Source organism: Lemur catta, chromosome 14 (genome assembly GCF_020740605.2).
Source record: "Lemur catta isolate mLemCat1 chromosome 14, mLemCat1.pri, whole genome shotgun sequence".
In the NCBI taxonomy this organism is placed as follows: Eukaryota; Metazoa; Chordata; class Mammalia; order Primates; family Lemuridae; genus Lemur; species Lemur catta.
The window spans coordinates 36,200,549-36,221,350 of NC_059141.1; the positions used below are offsets into that span (position 1 = coordinate 36,200,549).

The 20,802-nt window shown below is 31.9% G+C and overlaps 1 protein-coding gene across 17 annotated transcripts in view; it reads right to left on the bottom strand.

Annotated features, from left to right (window-relative positions):
- The window catches only part of PCDH15 (protocadherin related 15), a 634,897-nt gene that overhangs the window by 258,471 nt on the left and 355,624 nt on the right, over nucleotides 1-20,802 (bottom strand). For 15 of the 17 annotated variants that reach the window (XM_045568054.1, XM_045568051.1, XM_045568050.1 and 12 more), the window contains 2 exons: nucleotides 12,277-12,411; nucleotides 10,631-10,780 (listed from right to left, as the gene is read on the bottom strand). In XM_045568054.1, the coding sequence (XP_045424010.1) occupies nucleotides 10,631-10,780; nucleotides 12,277-12,411 (285 nt within the window). Of the gene's footprint in view, nucleotides 1-10,630; nucleotides 10,781-12,276; nucleotides 12,412-16,452; nucleotides 16,474-20,802 lie in introns of all 17 variants that reach the window. The other 2 variants (XM_045568049.1, XM_045568048.1) reach the window with 1 other exon arrangement.

Genomic DNA, 20,802 nt, shown 5'->3' on the forward strand with positions numbered 1-20,802 from the left:
TTTGTTTAGCAAAGGGAATTTCAACTCTTTGCTGAATAAAATATATTCTGGTGATAGCCAGTGTTTTAGTGAGACTATTTTTTATGCACTAGACATTATAAAAGTTGGTATAAGAAAAATTTTAAGCAAATTCCATAGAAATATGTAGCAAGGGGTTAACACATCCTCAATGCAGATGATTTAGAAGACATAAAAATCATAAACAAAGGTGGTAAGACTTCCACTATGCTATATTGCTATAAAAGCTCTACTGTTGCCTGTCCTCTATCCTTGCTTAAAACTAAATGAACTTGCAATATGGAGATATCTTAAACAGATTCAAGTAGACCTACCATTTGAATCCCATTATTGGGCATCTCCCCAGAAGAACAAAAGTCATTCTATAAAAAAGACACCTGCACCTGACTGTTTTTCACAATTGCAAAGATGTGGAAACAACCCAAATGCCCATCAATTCATGAATGGATTAGCAAAATGTGGTATATGTATACCATGGAGTATTACTCAGCTATAAGAAATAATGGTGATATGGCATCTCTTTGGTTCTCTTGGGGAGAGTTGGAACCCATTATATTAAGTGAAGTATCCAAAGAATGGAAAAACAAGCATCACATGTACTCACCAGAAAATTGATTTCCCTGATCATCACCTAAATGCACATCAGGGAAGGATACCAATTGGATATCAGACTGAGATGGGGGGTGGGGGGAGGGGATGGGTGTATGCCTACATGGTGAGTGCGTTGCACACCGTCTGGGGAATGGTCATACTTGAAGGTGCTGACTCGGGGAGGTGTGTGTGGGGGGATGGAGGTACGACTACATGCGCACTGTCTGGAGAATGGACACGCTTGAGGCTCTGACTCAGGCGGATGGGCGGGACACGGACAATGTATATAACCTGAGCTTTTGTACCCCCATGAAGAGCTGAAATAAAAAAAAAAAGAATTAAAAAAAAAATAACTCCTGCTGGACACTCTTGTTGGTGGAGAAAATTGTGCATTGTAAATTTATTCATTTCCAGAGTTACTCTCTCTGGCCTTAACTAATGTGACAGGCCTTAATGTGAACCCGTGATGCTTTAAAACTAAAAAGCATACCAGGCGACTGGTTACTCCTCTTCTGTTCAGCATATTTCAGCATATCCTAGGATAATCCAAGATGATGAGCACTTCAGTAGAGTACATGGTTGGCAAATATATCTCTTGGGTTTATTATTCAGAAAAAGGTATCACCATCATTAAAAATAACATCATGATTGATATTTATGGATCAAGGATTGCTACTGAAAAAGAATCTCTGATCTGTGTATTTTTCTTCCTGACAAAAAGCCAAGGAATCAAATAACAATAAGAAGACCACTTTAAAGCATTTCTTTCTATTTCCTGGTAATTTGAAAGGGGCTTGCTTCTTTTTTGTGGCAACTTCATGATCCTGTTTTAATGGTTTTAATTACTCAAGCTCTAAAACTGTAAACTAGAAACCCAAATGTTCTAATGCCAGTGCATTCTCTCATGCTCAACTTATACCCCCTTTACCTCAAATAAGGATTTTTCTCAAAATTGACTCCCATCAATCCCCATTTCATTAACCTTACCCATTAATTTAAGGACCTATTATTTAATACTTCTTTTAAAAATCTCATATTGTCTACAATGCCAATCTAATCTGCTATGAATAATAGTCCCCTTAAAATAATTTATAAATAAACTGACTGATTTATTCAGATCTTAATTTGTGCCAGATGCTGGACTCTGAAAAATGAAGAGTGTAAAAGAATACAGACAGAATAATTTCTGTCAAACAGCAGGTGGTCCAGGAAAGGAGATATGAAAGAGAACTATCTTTAACATAATTGCTATTATAGAAGGATAAAAAGACATCACAAAAGTACAGAAAAGCCTGTAATGACAAGGGGACTGGAAGAATAAACCAAGATATATTTGATTTAGTAAAAGAAAAGCATCTTATTTTTATCATTCAGTTCCTCTCCTCCCCAATGGCAGTCAAATTTGTATCCTTAATGCCTCATGAAATTACCATGTCTTTGACCACACCATTCAATTTCCAATAATAGCATATCATCTTCACCTGCATATGTGAATGCAAAGCATTTTGATAGGTTCATGAAGTTCTAATCAGCAATGAAGTCCTCCCAACTACTTAAGCCCTAACAGATTATCATCCCCACTCACTTTTTTATGAATTCTTATAATACTCTTAGTATTTCCTATAAAATTTAACAATTCAATAATGGCTTGTGATATGTTTTGATTATTTCACTGTGTATAGGATTATTGTCTTTTGCAAAATATATTAAACTCCTAAGGGTTGGGACTGTGTCTTGCTCATCCTATGTATTTTTCAGAGCAGCTAGTTTAGTGCTAAGCACATAAAAATGTGTATACATTAAATTAGAATTTGGCCAAGAAAATACATATATAACACGTATTTGTAACGTACACATATATTAGTATTTGTACAATGGTGTTTTTATTTGTTTTCTTTTGTTAGGCTTTCAAAAAATCCTTTCTGCTCTATTTCAATGTAGCTTTTTTCCCCCCTAGATCCCCTGTATTTGAAATATTTCAATATCCAACTATTTTTCAGAAGACTATGCTTTGACATTGTAACAAAATTCACTACAGGGGAAGTTGAGAGGGAAAGTGAGTTTGTTTTGAAACAACAGGTGAATAAAAGCTAAAATACTTGGGCGAAATGTTTTATGTCCCTCCGTATAGAACATGCAGTAAAGGAAAAAATATATAAAATATATTGAAATATATTGAACATTTTCGTTTCCTCTGGGGAAGTATCAAATTTTGTCAATTATCTAGTAAATCAGAAACATCTAGAACTGCAATAATGGGAGAGAATATTGTCAACATAAAAAGTGTACAACTTATATAATTGTAAAAACAATCACATACAAATAAACAAAAAGCTTCATAAAAAATGCAAGCACCTAGGCATTAATTATTGAAATTGGACAACAAAATTGGAAAACTTTCAGCATGAAAATCCAAAAACATGCTAGTTTAATATAAAAGTAAATAATTTAATTGCATTTACAAATACATTTTATTTGAAAAGCTGTTAAATATATCAAGGAAGGGGGATGATGTCTGATAAATAATATAAAAGCCAAATATTCTTTTTTACAGTTATAAAAATTCAAAATGCAGGTGTTTGTGATTAATATATTAATATCATTAGTGTTTTCTCCAAATTTATCAAATGGGAAAGCTCAAGCTAAACAACATAACTCCTAAGGTCTTAAAAGATACTTACATGTTAACAATTTCATCATGTTTAATTCCATGATATGTGTTATATTTGTTACATATGGTAAAACTGAAATATTATATGCCCTTCTTCACTAGCAGTATAGTAATTACTTAACATCATAAATTTAATGTTAATATTTTCCTTAATCCTTATGATTAGGCACAGTGCCCAGTATTTTAAACACTCCACACAATAAATGATTTTTGAATAAATGTGTTAATTATTCAACTTTGCCTCTCTAGAAGCCTATATGATTGACTTCTCATGACATATTTTCAGTAAGATTGGTTAGCCTCTTACAAGCCTTTGAAAAATCTTCTGAATAATCAAGTCTGAAAGTACTACGTATTAGGGATACTAATATATATGTAGTTTGATTAACTAATTTTTAAAAATGAATTTACCTGAAATATAGGTAAATTCCCCAGACTCGTGCAAAACTACCTAATCTCATTTTACCTACATCATTATTTGTTTTATTCATTTTTTCATTAAACAAATATTTATTGAAAGTCTACTATGTTCCAGAGGCTGTGTACAATGTTAAGTATGCAATAGTGATGAAAGAAGAAATAAAGTAACGGAAAGAAAGTGGCCATATTTTCACTTCCTTTGAGCCTATAATCAAATAAGTGAAGCTGATAGTTTAAAAGTATAATTAGAAATTTTGAAATGTGCTATGAAGGAAGAATCACCATGCTTCTGAGATAATAAAGGAGGAAAAATTAAGAAAGGGGAATCATGGAAGGCTTGTTTGAGGAAGGGACATTTAAACTGAGACCTAAATGATGAAAAGCATATGAATAAGAGTTACCTAATAACAGTGGGAGCATCATACCAAATAAGAAAAGAGTGAATGGGAAGCAATGAAATTAAACACTAATCAGAAAATTGGTCATGCAGGATACATATTATGGGCTTTATTTTTATAGCAGTGGAAATCCACTGAAGGGATTCACCATAGGAAATATTTGATTTTATTTTAAATTTAAAATAGCTCTCTGGCTACTGAATGAAGAAGAGGAAGAGAGGAAACACAAAACTCAAAGAAGGGCATTCCAGTGGTCTAGGTAAAAGTTGATGGTGGCGATTACCAGGATGGTGGCAGTGGAAAGAGAAACTAGTAGATGTATTAAATGGAAGGCATTACTATTTTCCTAGCTAGGGAATATCAGACTTTTGAAGAAATTACAGATGTAACAAAACTTCAAATTCAGTTAAAGTCCGCAACATGAATGAATAACCTGTATTAGTTAAGAATTATGTTTTGGTGTATATAATTCAATTCTAATGCAAACAGGTTTAGATAAGAAATTGTACAGTCTTCAGTAAAATTAAGTAGTTTTAAATATAAATAAAATTGTGTATGAATGTAAAAATATGTGTAAAAATAGGCTTTGCTCATCAAGTCTTTATTTGGTATTTGCTGAAATACTAAACACCATAAATACCTTAAATAAACATAACGCTCAAACTTTAATCATGTATCGTACACATATATATGTGTACACACATGCACACACACTACAGTAAACAAAATCAATATTTGAAATAAATTGTCAGGGGTCATTAAAATATTCTATAGGTTTATCCTAAACTTCAATGTTGGAAATTATAAAAAAGAATTTTAATATATAATTTTATATGTCATGTTCATATGTCCTCCACAGAGCACTAAATAATACATATGACAAACAGAGATATACTCAGATAAGGTAGCAAGGGATATTAATAATTGTAAGTATTTTATGTAATTAAGAATGGAACGATAATAAGGCAACAGGTATACATCATTTGCCAAATGTACATGGGATAGTAGTTTATATAATTAACTTACTAAAACACTCTTGTGGGGTCGATATTATTATAACCATTTTAAAGATCAGAAAACTGAGGTATAGAACACTACGCTATTTGTCTAAAGTCATGTAAGCGTACAAAGTAGCAGAAGGGGACAAGACGAGCTAGTCTGGTGCCCTATTCTATTGTCTTTCAATTGGATTCAACAATACTTCTGTCACTTATAAACTTTGTGAATTTGGATCAAGTATTTATCATCATATTAACTCAATAATTTTTCCATAAAATTAGTCTATGAACAAAAATATTTTCAAAGTCATTTCTAGCTCTAACATTCAATGATCAGTAATACAGCATAACTGAGAGAAATATATCAGAAATGTTTTCGATCTAAACTATGTTTCCATATTAAGAGCAGTAAGGGTATCTTGCCTAAAGGTGTGAAGCCAGCGATCACTTTGAGAAAGAGCTATGTGAGACAACATTTCGTATATGATAGAATTCTCAAGCCAAACAGGACACATTTCTAAAATGAGACTTTTTCTATCTGATTGAGAGTACATTAATTGAAGGAATTAAATTTAATTGATTTTAGTTGAATCTCTACTGTGTTTAACTCATTATGTTGACCACTGGTGGTTAGAGCATTAAGAGTTTTTCTGCTAAAGGAATTTACAGTTCAGTAGGGTAGACAGACTTATAAAAGCTAACTTTAATGCAAGGTACAATAAAATGTGTGGAAGATAGAGGTGGTAGCTGGTAGGTGGAAATATGGTGAAAAGAACAATTAATTATGATCTGCTGGGAAAATAAAGGTTTTATTCAAAAGGTAACATTTGAACTATATGCTAAAAAATGAAAATAACAGCATAACTCAGATCAAACCTTTATACCCGAGAGAGATGTCAATAGGTATAGAATGGGAAGGACAGCCCATGCTAAAAACAAACAAAACAAAACAAAAACCTGTATGTTCTCGAGGTCAATTACATGGGGGCATGTAGCAGGAAATGAGATAAAAATATCTGAAGATGTTGTTGACTGCATGTGTGGAGATTGGACCCTTCCTTTGGTAGGCTTTTTAGGAGGATAAGGATGTGTTCTGAATCATTTCACAATAATCTTTTGGAGCAGTGTGGTGGGGAATCTGCAGAAATAGCCAGGTTGACAATCATAGATATTACGGCAGCTTTATTTACTACAGAGCATAGGCATGAAAAACGAAATGATGGTGGGAATGCAAACCGGTACAGCCACTTTAGAAGACAGTTTGGCAGTTTTTCACAAAACTAAACATATTCTTATATGATCCAGCAATCCTGCTTCTTGGTATTTATCAAAAAGAGTTGAAAACTTAATGTCTATGCAAAAAACTGCACACAGATTATTACAGCAGCTTTATTCATAATTGCCAAAACTTGGAAGCCACCAAAATGTTCTTTAATAGGAGAATGAATAAATAAGCTATGGTACATTCAGACAATTGAATATTATTCAGCACTAAAAAGAAATGGGCTATCAAGCCATGAAAATACATGAAGGGAATGTAATTGCATATTACTAAGTGAAAGAAGCTAATCTGAGAAGGCTACATACTGTATGATTCCAACTATACGACATTCCGAGAAACGCAAAATTGTGGGGAGAGTAAAAAGACTGGTGATTGTCAGGAAGGAGCAGTGATGAATTCATATGCAGAGCTAAGGATTTTTTAGGGCAGCGAAACTACTCTGTATGCTACTCTAATGGTAGATACCTGTTACTATCCATTAGTACAAAACCACACAATGTATAACCCCAAGAGTCAACACTAATGCAAACTATAGACTTTTTGGGTGATTATTATGTGTCAATGTGAGCTTATCAATTATTAGTATAACAAATATATTGATCTGGTGGGGGATGTTAATAATGGGCAGGCTATGCATGTATGGGGGCAGGGAATATATGGAGATCACTGTATCTTCCTCTTAATTTTTCTGTGTACCTAAAACTTCTCTACAAAACTAAGTCTTTAACAACAAAGAAAAGAAATGATGACTGACAGATGCCTTTTAAAGTAGAAATGGCATAAACTGAACAATAACTTGGATGTACGTGTATGCAGGTGAAGGGGAGTGGAAACAAACGGAACTGCAAAGTTGCTAGCCTGCTGCTGTGTAACCTAAAGATTAATGCTGAGCTTCACAATATAGTGGCCTCCAAAGGGAACTGGATGTGTGTTTTTTATCTGTGGGCTTGTGTATTAGAAGAAATATAATGGATAATTAATTGATCTTGCAATATGTCCTGTTTGAAGGGAGTGTCAAAAATGCACATTGTTATGTCCAGCAGATACCTATAATATCAGCTTGATGTTCAGGACCAGAGGTCATCACAGGGCATTTAACTTGAGGAAACACAAGAATAAATAGAGGTTATGATTGAAAATTTGGGAATAGATGAAAGGGAGAAGGATTACATACAGATTGTTAAAGAATGGTAACATTTAAAGGGTAATAACTGAATAAGGAGCCAGTAGCAATATCTCTCAGCTAGGATGAGAACAAGGGATGTTTTCCATAAAAGCGTCAAGTTGAGAGTTTTGCATAGATTAAGAACTGAGAAATGCCTTTGAGTTTGACATTTAGAGATAGACTGATGATACGTATGATTTTATATGATCATTATTATTTGTGTGATGTGAGTGAAATCCAAATTATATAGATACATATATAGAGAGAGAATATAGACATGTAGGCACTTGATTAATAAATTTAGATAATTTTGTCAATGAGGTAAAGAATCATAATGAGATAGGAATCTATGTTGTAACCACTAAAGGGCATTTGCAGATCACAGGTTTATATCATTTTTCTTTGTTTTAATTTTTTTCTCTCAATGACAGATCTATTTTCTTTTACTTCTAGGCTCTCGGAGGATGTTTTATAGTCACATCATTCTTTTACCACATATTAGGAATAACATTAAAAATGCTAATTATAAAGCTTCATTCCTTGGTTTTTAAATAATTTAAAAAATTACAGGCATGTAGACACAAATAACAATCTATCTTCGTAATTTTCATAGTTCATGGAAATGTATAAAATATAAGTGTTTAAAGGCAAGATATGTTTTATAAAGAGATATACAAGGTAAATTAACTTCTATAGCCTTCAAATACCAGAACACCAGCTTTTGATCCCCTAAGGCAAAGACTGTTGAGATACAATTCTACCACATAATTGCTGTCATTTTATTAGTTACACTTTCTAGTTTCCTGCTGGCTGTTTTTCTGTATAAACTTACTTTTATTTCCAATTATGTCATTATAGAGATGAGAATCAGGTCTCATTAAATAAGAACATGACAATAATTGTCCTTCCTTTTTCTGAAGAAACTATAATTTTTCTACCTATGAAAGGGTGCCTCACTAAAGAAAAATGTACATCTTCTCATTCATTCATATTTTTATTCACTCATTCCTACTTGTCTGCTGGTCCTCCTTTCTTTCATCCTCAAATAAACATTTATAAAGCATCTACTATATTAAGCATATACTATTTGTCAAGCACTGTGGATACAGATGCTATGGATACAGAATTAAACTAATTACAGTTCTGCCCTCAAAACAAATGGGTAAAAACAAATTAATTTCATTAATGTGACGCCTGCTAACCAATATATGAATAAAATTTACTGTGGCAATTTTAAACCTTTTTCCTGATTACCACATACACACCAGAGGATATTTACATACATGCTAAACGTTCAAGTGAATTTCTAGCCCCCAGGCTGTCATGTCAAACTTTCTACATCACTCAGAAAAGCATATCTTAATTCATTAATAAAATAAGAATATCATTGAATCATTTCTAATTTACATTAACAATTAGATAATGTAAAGTTGGTGATCATCTTTTGAATAAATATTTACTGCACAGCTAATATGTCTGGCATGTGCTGTTCATTAAAGTGGCCAACAAGACACTGAGTTACTGAACTCAATTTGGGGTGAAGGAAAGAAAAAAAATAATTTCTGATGGTTATAAGGTCTATGACCTTGATGAGAGAGGCTAACTATAGAGAAAGAATGAGTGTGGGTGCCTGCATGTCCTGGGGGCTACTAACACCAGGCAATTAGGGAAGTTTTCTCATTGTATCATAGTGTCTTGGCTACAAACTACGAGGTTACTGCTCAATTGCATGTACAGGAACTACTAAGAAAGAATTTCTAGGAACTACCTACTGAAAACTACTAAGGGATGCTTCCATAGAAAGAAAAGAATCTAAAAGGATAAGAACAAAGTAGTCAAGCCATAATTAGAAGGGAAAGAGTTCAAGGCAGAAGAAATAATTCCAGAAAATCAGACAGAGCAAGAACGATCAAATGATTGGAGGTACATAGTTCAGTACGACTGAAGCTTAAGTACAGGAATAGAGGGCCAAAGACTAAGCTGGAGAGAAAAACAAGGACCATAACAGGAAAATAAAGTACATTGCTGAGGCACTTGGGCTGCTTTTTTAATATCACGAACTATTTATCTAGTAACAAAAATATATTATTTATTTGTTATTTATTATTATTTAGTTTATATAAATCATTTGGAATAATTTGAAGCCATTCAAATACTCTAAAAAGTATATCAGATCAAGGTCTTCCTGGCCTGAAAGTAACTTAAAATTATTAGGTCTGACTATGAGGTTTAAAGGAAAATCTAGAGCAATGGTCTCTGTGGCTAGGCATTTGAAATCCTTGGGATTTGTTTCTCATATTGATTACTTAAGTATTTCTCACAGAGATTCAGATCCAGAAAAGCTGAAGTGAATCTTGGTAATTCATATTTCTAAACAGTTCCCTAAATAATTTTGTTGCACAGCCAGTTTGAAAAGTCCTGGAGTCAACTACTCTCCAGATTCCCAAATATCCTTAAGGAAGAATATTATTACTTTATGATTTATACTCAGAATAGTAAGACTACACAAAGATTTTGAGATAACTTACAATTTATTTCAATATAGTAAGTACAGCTAATGGTAAAAATAAGACAAATCATACATAAGAATTTTGCCTGGTGTATGCATTTTCAAAGGTACCATTTACTATTTAATCAAATTTTTAACTGATATAATGATTAAATTTTATCCAAGTAACTAACATCAAATAGTTAGGCAATTTAAAGGCAATCTTTTGTATTTATCATCAAGGAAAATTTAATCCATTTCTACAATAATGCAAAATAATTTCAAGATTTAAACTATAGGTTTAGTATGCTAATTAAATATATTCAGTATATTAAATTTTAAAAATCAAGTATAAACAGGTCAAGTACCTCAGATAGCTATATTTACATCTAATAACTAGTTAAGTCTACTTTAGAGTCCATGCAGATATACTTTTATGTGAAAAGAGGACATAAATTTAAAACTTTCTAACCTAAATTATGCCATACAATAAGCCTGAAATTCGCTTTCATTTCTTAAGCAATTTCTTAAGAAATACATTGGGGATGCCCTTGGAAAGAACTGCATTGAGTATTTCCTTATATTATATGGGTAGTTACCTGTATGACGCTGTCTCCAGGGTGCATATCTGTATAAACATAGACATCATAGGATATTTCAGGGAATGCTGGAGTGTTATCATTTGCATCCATCACTCGGATACTGACGATAACTGGCTCACTTTCTTGTACACCATCAAATGCTGTTATCTTTGGGGGTAGAAAAATACACTTAGTAGAGAAGTCACGCAAATATAAGCGGTACAGAATTCGCTTTTACAGTTTAAAAGTTTCTTACATGCAATTTACAATTTAGAAAAAGATGCTAAAATGTTTTGTTGATTTAAAAAGCAATAAAATATAATACTACAATATTAAAAGTATTTTAATGTGCTAAGAAGCAAGTATTGGGAATTCTGTATTACTTTTGATGTATTCAACTAAAAGCACATTTTAAATAAGCAGATGTGTCAAATGTCTTAGAGGCTTAAAGTGGGCCAATAACATGGCTGATTCTTAAGAGTTAACTGAATTTAATCCTTAAAAACATTAACTGGAAAATATTCTCCACGTTTACATATTTTGTATACAATACAATTTACAGTAAACATGCTTATATAAGTCAAGAAAGTAGTCGCCCTAGATATATAATATTGTATTCTAGTAATTCACAAAAGGATAAATTTTAAAGGACTCATTGGCATTAGTTAAAGTGATATATAATTACAGTGTCGACATTTTAAGAATGCCTGACAAACAAAATCAATGCTAAAACACCACCATCCTTTTCTGAATGACTTCTAAAATCCACTCTGTATCTAAGCTTTAACTGTCACATGAGCTAGTCTGGAAGCTCTAGTTTTCTGCTGTGTAGGCTTCTCCAGAAGAACTCCTATTTAAATCCCAAACTTGTGCTTTCTATCAGCTCATCTTTCCCCTATATCTGATTCAAGAATTTGATTATAGTTAGAACTTCCTTTTAATCTGTATTTATCTCTCAACTCTACTATACGAATTATATATATTTTTTCTTATGTCATGATATATATTTACAAAAGCAATTTTAACAAACTTCACTTTTTTCCCCTAGGTTAGCTTAATGCACAATTTCTCCACTTCAGTACTATTGACATTTTAGGACAGACAATTCTTTGCTGTGAAGGGATGCTCTCTGTATTACAAGGTGTTTAGCAGCATCCTTTATCCACCAGATGCCAGCAGCACACTCTCAAAATTGTAACAACCAAAAATGCCTCCAGACATTGCCAAATGTTCTCTGAAGGAAAAATTATCCCCAGTTGAGAATCACTGACTAAAATCTATGACAAAATTAAAAATACAGTAACAACAACAACAAAAAATGTCGAGAAATAATTCTTCATTTATATCTCAATTTTTGTCAATTATACGTATAAGATGATGACTAAAATTCCCATTTTCTTGTTTTTGCCCTGAAGCATTGTTTTTTTCTACTATCAGGAAAACATTAATATAGCTACACAAACTTATTAACAAAATAAGAAGTACATGTGAAGAATTTTTTGTTACTGATATTCTCTTTGATGTTGAAAATATTGCATTTTTCCCTCAAATCATTGACCTTTTAAGTTTTAACCAGACATCTCTTTAAATTAAATACACACACACACACACACACACTCACACATACACAAACACACACACACACACATATGAAATCTCTTTACCGAAAAAGTGTAAGTTTGTTGTTCTTCTCTGTCTACTGGTTGAAGTAAGGTGAGGTAGCGAGTGATACCAGTCTGGGTAACCGTGAAGACGGAAGTGTAATCATTCAGAAAAAGGTGAAGCTCTGGGTCTTTTGTCTTTGAAAAAAAATATATAATTATTTAAAATGTTGAATAAATAATGCAGTTATCAGTTCATTACCTGGTAGTTACTTTTTGAAATTTATTGCAAAAATATATGTATAAATTTATTAAGAATTTCTAAAGAAGAGATTTAACTAAATAATTCATAAACAAGCTGAAGTATCTAAAAAGATGGTGACTCATATGGTGGAATATAAAATGCTAAAATATGTACTAGTATAATTAATGTGGAAAAAAATGAAAAATAACAGAAAGAAAGGAAGAAAACAACCCAATTAAATATATTCTTACTGATTTTTTGATATCAGTATTTTCCAGAACTTTAATGGACTTGAGAAATAAGAAGTAAAAGCAAGAGAAAGAAATTAGAGTCCATTCTTTTAGCAATAAGATTTTATAATTACTTCATTTGTAGTAATAAACTATACATATGCATATTACATCTTGTTCTCAATTATAATGCAATATAGAAATAAAATTGGTTATTTATTATTCATTACCTATAAATATCACGCTTACCCTTCCTTATTTTAATGTTGCAAAGATTATCCAAAGGGAAACATAGTATTTATTTTAATTAAAATATTTCAGATGATTTGATTGAAAATGTGTAAATTTAGTACATACACCTGATAGAAAATTCTAGGAAAAAATGATAGATACTTAAAGAAAAGGGTATTTCAAAATTCATGACTGAGAGATAATTAATATAGCATTGGAAACCCTTCACAATTTCATTGCCGCTCCTGAAAGATAAGACTTTATTTTTGCAACTCAAAGAAAGAACAATGACATAAAGTGGGGAGGCCTGGATTGGTGTCTGTGAAGTGGGAAAGGAAGCCAAGTGGGGCAAAGACTATATCAGGAAGGCAAGGAAAAAGAGAAAAACAGATGATAAGATATTTTTATAGAATATGGTACTATTTAAAGTATTATGCATAGTATGATGTGAAATGTTATTTAATATTATAAAACATTTTTTTTAAGTCTGGCATTAGGGCTTAGGGCAGAACAGAGAGTAGGAAATGTTTAACATGTTTTCATGGAAAAAATAGAACTCATGTTTAAAATTTCTATGTAAAATGCAAAAGTGGTAATGTATACTACTATAATAAAAAGTGGACATGATTTCACCCACAATATACTTTAATTTGCACATCTTTTAAAAGCTGCAATATGTGTATATTTCAAATAACTTTGAAATGAATGGTTTCATTTAAACCTGAATGACTTATGTATTCCATAATATTCATTCTGTGGTAGCTTCCATGTCCATGATTTTGATTTAAGGTCACTGTGCTTCATTTATCCTGAAACACTAAAATACTAATACTATAGATAATAATTTACATTGGTCTAGTTATTTTTAAATGATCAAAGACATCGAAAGAAAGATCAAGAGGCTTTACAATCTGATATTTTCAAACAGGTACTTCCATTGTTTCCATTTCAGTGTCATGAGTCCAATTATTCAATATAACTAGAAATTGGGATATTTTGACTAATCAAACATGTTATTTTTTAAAATAATTATTTATAAAAGTAAATTATAATATAAATGCATATACCTGAATATATTTAGCTACATTTTTGGGGATTATTGTTATTCTGTTACATTTTAGAGTCAATTGTGATGAAATTCAATTATTATTTTAGAGATGATCAAAAATGTTAGTTAACATGCAGTTTCAATCAATGAAAAACTAAAGTATGAGTGTTTATCCTTGATTTTACCTAATCACTGGGCTTTTCAATTCATATTTTTTTTTCTCTTTTATAAATATACCAGCTAGCATACCTTATTTTACTTTACTCATTTCTTCAGGCCCTGATAATGCACGATGAAGAAATTTCACTATGTAACTTACTTACCAAATATTTACTTTTTTTCTTTTGTTCAAATCCTTCTGTCATTCTCTACTACCTTTATACCTTAAGTTTCTCTAAATTTCTTTTCTTCTATTCAACTATAGCTTCTGTTACTAAATTTGTTAGATAATATTTATTCATATGTTCATGTTTTTAAGCATTTTCATATGTCAACTATTATTATAATGCAATACTGCAATGAGTATTAAGTTGTGAACGTATATGTGCATATGTGAATGTAGTATAATATGTTGTGTTACAAGTAGCACCATTCTGTCTTACCAATTTTATGAAAGTCTCAAGGTTTTTGTCAAATGCTTCCCATTTGAAGATGATACATAAATCAATACTACATAAACAGACTCTCTCATATTGTATAACCAGAGATATTAAAGGTCCTTTGATAATTTAACTTTCTCTACTTCTTGAGTCCTTTTATAACAACTGACTATAGACTAAGGTAATATTTCTCAGAACGGGATATTACTTGTTTTACTGGAAAGATATAATACCATACAAAAAGCTAGCATTATACATGGCATATTGTAGCTCATTCTAATCTGCTTTGCACAGTTAATCTCTGATTAAAATATAACTCTTTGTAATTTATGTATATTTAAAATAACCTTTTTATATCTATACATATAAATATCTATATACATAAATGTTATTGGTAAATATCTTGTCATTTATTCAAATGTAAAAATTGAAAAACACAGATTTAGAAATGTTCAACAAATTATTACTCAAAGTTTAATATTTTATATTCATTTGTAAAGATACTATTAGTTTCAGATGTGGTATATCAGGAGTGTTCCAAAAATTACAATACATCATTTTGTGAATTTTATGGAAATTTCATGTAATATCAACATCAAATTTCAATGAATATATGTCAAGACCAACAAACCTATTGTTTTGATAGTATTTACAGTTAAAGATTTTCCTGCTCTAGACAAGAAATAAGTCCAGGTATAATTATTTTTTAAAGGAACAATTTGCATATGAAGTCAAATATCCATCTCCTATCAATTTCTTTATAAATAAGTTATTTTTTGTCAAACTACATCTTAGTATCAGTTTTGATTTCACAAATATATTTGAATTTTACAATTCCTACAGTTAAGGACTCAAGTTTAGTAAACATTTGTGTATTTTTAATACCCTTGATCATGTAAGAGTCACACGCTCAAAAGTTTCATGAACTAGGATATAAATGGACAAATAATACTCTGGTTTACTATTTTAATGGAGACAGTAGATTTTATGTAGCCATTGTGTCTATGAGCTTATTTAAAAAGAGTATTAGTGTTCTAAATCAATATGTACACAGAGAGTTAATAAATGATCTTTTCCCATGATACAAAGTAATATTATTTTACCCTAAATTTAATACATATCAATATTTTTGGCATATACCAAAAGTATGATATATTCCTTCATCGATTTTTATATTATTTTGCAGGAGAATAAAATAAACTCTGGCATGCACTCATTAGGAACAGAAAGAATAAATGCTAAAGTAAATCCATATACAAATGCAAAGGTAAACAAAAGTAAAAATAAACAAAAGCATCCCATCATATAGAACTACATTCAAATATGACAGTCTACTGAATTTAAACCAATTTTCTAATGGAAATGAAAATATGACAGCACACACACACACAAGATTATATGCTTGCTCATATATATGCACATACAATATAGAAATGTATATATATGTGCACATACATATGTATACACACTTAAGTGCATACATATCAATGATAAAGCATAACAAGAAATGACAAAAAAAATTATCTCATCTGTCAATTTAAATTAATTGGCAGTAGTTGCGTGAAGTACCTAGTTCGAAAAGGTTTAATCTAAAACATTTTTAGGGAAAAAAATGGCATGATAAATGACTAATGTTTGTCATGGACTAAAAAAAAATTAATAATTAATCTTTGTCTAATTTCAAAGTGACATTTGTGTTCTACTCAATTTCATAGTACTATAATCAATAACATGATGTAAATATATTTAAATTTGTATAGTGTAGTTACAGATACCTTTATAAGTAATAATGAAGTAATGCCTATGTGTTTTAATGGAAAAGAAAAAGAACAAAGAACCACAGCAATTACCAAAAGGACAATCACAAAATTAACACCTAGTACCTACAGGAACTCCACCAGGTGGAACCTATATGCAAATTAGACATGAAATAAACATTGTAAATGTATGAGCACAACCACACATATAAAGAACAAACAAGTAAATAAAAATATGTATACTAATGTTCCTTCTTATAGATATATATAGAGACATATACAAATATATATGTTTATATATGAATTGCTTACATTTATACAATATGCTTTTTAAAGTACTTGTACTACACCAGAGTTTCAGTTTTACTATGACCTTTAGGATTCCTTCCTTCCTGAAATCTACACTTGGAAGAGCACCAGAACACACCAATCCCCACTATTGTTTCTTAAAACTTTGTCTTACTTTCCACTGAGTTGAAGAGAGAAACACAACTTAATTTTTAAACAAATGGATCCAAACTTATGCTCTTCTTAGCATGTGCCTTCTGGCATAGTTGTGCTTGAAGCAACTCATGAGAGCCAACCCCTACGGAGACAACTTCTCACTTTATGCCTGAGGCTTAATCTCCATTTCTAATTCTGACACCTGCATAAGGTGAAATGTCCCTGGCTCTCTTCTTAAAATGTTTATACTAATGCTGATTATTTTCACTAATTCAGAGTCTAAAAAACAGGAAGATTTTACCATGTAGTAAAACTCTTGCCTGTAAACTAAAAGAACCTTGATGTTTTATTTTGTTAATACAGATCTTTAAAAATGCTAGTACTGAGTTAATTTACTTTATAAAAATAAAGAGTGCTTGGACCAGAAAAAGAGATAATTCAGAAAGACATACATCTTCAAACATACTAATGACTATGTCATAAATTTATTGTGTCCTGGAAAGTGGAAGATTTAAAGAATAATGGATGAGGTGACACGAAGACTGATTTCCACTAAATATGATGAAGAGCTTTCTAAGAATTAGAGTTGCCCAATCACGGAATGGGCCATATTGTGAAACAGTTAATTCAATACTGTTTGAATTTTTGAAGCATATGCTTCATCATATCATGTGTATATATTACACAAGCCAGCCTGTGTAATAGAAGATGAAAGATCGCAAGGCATAGAAAATGTCACAAAGATAATTAAATGAGATGTAGCTTGGCATATACAATAAACTACAAGTAGTGGTTCAATGTAATAGGTCAAGTAGAAAGTTTCAGAAATTGAGGCTGCAGAAATATTTAGGTGCCAAATTACAGAAAGCCATGTACATGAGCTTGAATTGTCTTCTGTAGAGAAGTGTTGCAAAAGTATATTAGAAAGAAATGTGATATAGTCAGATTTGAGCTTTAAAATCAATCATTTTAGTGGCTGAGTCAAAGATGGATTTGATTAGGAAATGAATGGAATAAGGCAATCAGGAAGGAATTCTAACAATCGACTGATAGTGTGGAAGTTGTAAGGATGGAAAGGAGAAACGAGATTCCAGAAATAATTAGGGGACAAAATAGGAAGAACTTGAAGGAAACATAAAAATCAAGGAAGAGTTCTCAGTTTCTAGCTTGAGTGGTACAATGAAGTCTTACATCATTTTCTATGGAATGGGTTTTAGGAGAGCATTGCACATAGTGTAAGAAGTTGGATTAAACTCTCTCTAATATTCTATGAACTTATTTAAATTATAGGTATATAAAAACTATGATGTTTTTAAAACTTGTCACTAAGGGATTAGATATACTTGTTCACTTTCTAGACATCTAATGATAACCACTCACTATAAATTTTAGAAAGAGGTTGGGTGTCAGTAATAATCAAATGATCAGATATGCATTCTTTAATTACTTGACATTTTTACAAAACATATTAATCATGCCACCCTCCATGTACATGGCATCACCTTAGGGAAATTTTCTCCCACGCCCATCCCCACTAGCCCCAACTGAAGAATCAGGCCAAGAAAGTACTGATTGCTATCATATAGACCATATAGGTGATTGGACAACATGGGGTACCTAGTGTATATGAGGCTAACAACATTGCACTGCTATTACATGGTAGAACTAGGAGTCAATTCCAGAGCTAACTCCAAAGCCCAAACCCCTAACAACCCATACTTTGGAAACATCTCAAGCCACTGAAGAGGCTAACTGGCATCGTAAGTCTCTAAGACTAGAATTCTAAGTAGTGTTTCCCAAAGGTTTTGGACCCCTGAGCTCTCCCCCACTCTATTTTATTTATGTGCTGTAGTCTCACTGTCTTTCCTAAAGTTCTTTGGAACATGATTTTAACATTGGTAATTTTAAAGTGAAGAGACAATTCAGGTAAGTACAGGAGCATGCAAGCAAGCATAGGGCTTAGTGTGCAATCATTAAATAACATAAATATACTGAGCAAGAATAAATACATAATTTTTGCTAATGTATGAATCTAAAACTGTGTAACTTTAGAATTTAGCTTTTTCTAACCACTGTATCCACTAGGTATGACCTAAACCACTATGAACTTTCAAATTAACTAGTCACTACTAAGAAAAATTCACACCAAAATTTGTGGGACATCACCAGGCCTGCAAAATATATTTTCTTAGCCTGGAATAAACTTACTAAGGTGATTCTGGGTGTTTTCTAATCAGGATTCACTAAATGAAGACTTTTTCCCTGTGACTCATGAAACCCATCAAACTTCAGGGGATCTCAAAACCTTCTGAGCTGGCATATAAAACTGTGTATTCATATGTACTTTTCTAGGAAGAAAACCTATAGCATTTGTCAGCTATTACTATAGTCAGACTATAGTCAAAGTATATAAAAGAGACAGGGGCTGTCTTGACTAGTGCTTAAAATCAAGGACTTTGTTTCCCAACAACATTGGCTCAAGGTCCAGCTTTATTATTTACTAACTCTGTGATCATTTAAAATAGGCTGAATGCCCCCTTCTGCAATATGGAAAATTGCATCTATTGTGTTTTCTGTGAGATTTAAGGGATTTAATGCAAGAGAAAGCATTTACTATATTGTCTGGCACGTACTAAGAAGTCAGTGACAATTAGCTATCCTTAACTTGTGATTCAAAAAGACACTACAAAAATAGGTACAGTGGAAGAAGAAAAAAGCAGAGAGAGATAAAAGAGTAAAATAAAACATCTGGAGGGAACAGGTGGAATACCCACAAGAGCTGTTACAGCCTCTGCTAAGGGTCACAAAATTTCTTTAGAAAGAGAAAAAAAAAATCTGAAAGTATCCTCCTAATTTACAGAAATGATGATGAAGCTCTGTGTAACAAGACTTTTGGGATATTCTAGACCAGTGCTGTCCAATTAGTGACATATGAACATATATAGTGACATGTGATTATTTATATTCATTTATTTAAATTCATTAAAATAAAACAAAACTTAAAGTTATGTTTTCATTTAGCCGCATGGCTTGTGACTACCATATTGGATGGTGCAGCTACAGAACATTTCCATCATCACAGAAAGTTCTCCTAGGCAGCACTGTTGCAGAGTCAGGATAAGAATCAGGACTTTTAAAAAAGCAAGTGACAGAACTCAAACTATGTAAAAAAAAATTTGTAAATATATATGTGTGTGTGTGTGTGTGTGTGTGTGTGTGTGTGTGTGTGTGTGTGTGTGTGTTTGTGTGTATTTGGGAAATACTGTGGTAGTTAACAGAATCAAATAAAAAATCTTTAGGAATTAGGATGCTCTGAGCACCTTGTAACTTAAAAAACAGGGACTCACAGGACTCTCTTCTCCATATGTGTCTCTCAGGCTTCATTCTCTCCCACTGATAATGGGCTTTCTCCATGATGTCAGCAAACATGGCTTCAGATTCATTACTGCTTCTTTAATACATCATGCCATCCAGCTCTTTTTTTTTTCACCCCTATAAATCCCTGGGAGGACTCTGGCTGGCCTTGTATAGATTTTCTGTACACTCTTAACAGCAATCACTCTGGCTAAGGAGGTAAAGCATTCTGATTTTCTTAGCCTGGGCCATTTCCCACCCATTTAGATAGTGTCAGTACCATAAAAACCAAGGACAACGGTGGAGTGGAGGAAGGTTAGCATCAACATAGTCACCGGCAGAAATGTGAGTGGGTCAGTTACCTCTAATGGTGTTTTCTTTAGTAGCGTGACATCAGAATGGAAGAAAATTCTCCCCAAATCACACTATAGGGCTGCCTTCATAATTTTTATACTTGTTTAGTAACATTATTATTTTTACTTATCAGTAATTACATAAAACAATTCTCAACCTATGTTAATAAAAAATATTGCCCTGCTGATTTAGCAAACACCAAGTGAAACATTCTTTTTCTTTCATGTACTGAATAGCTGCAAACTGAAAAAAGAGTTATTAAATATGTATCTTAAAATATTGCTTTGGAATTAAATTATAACACTAAAACTCATTTATACTAATATTG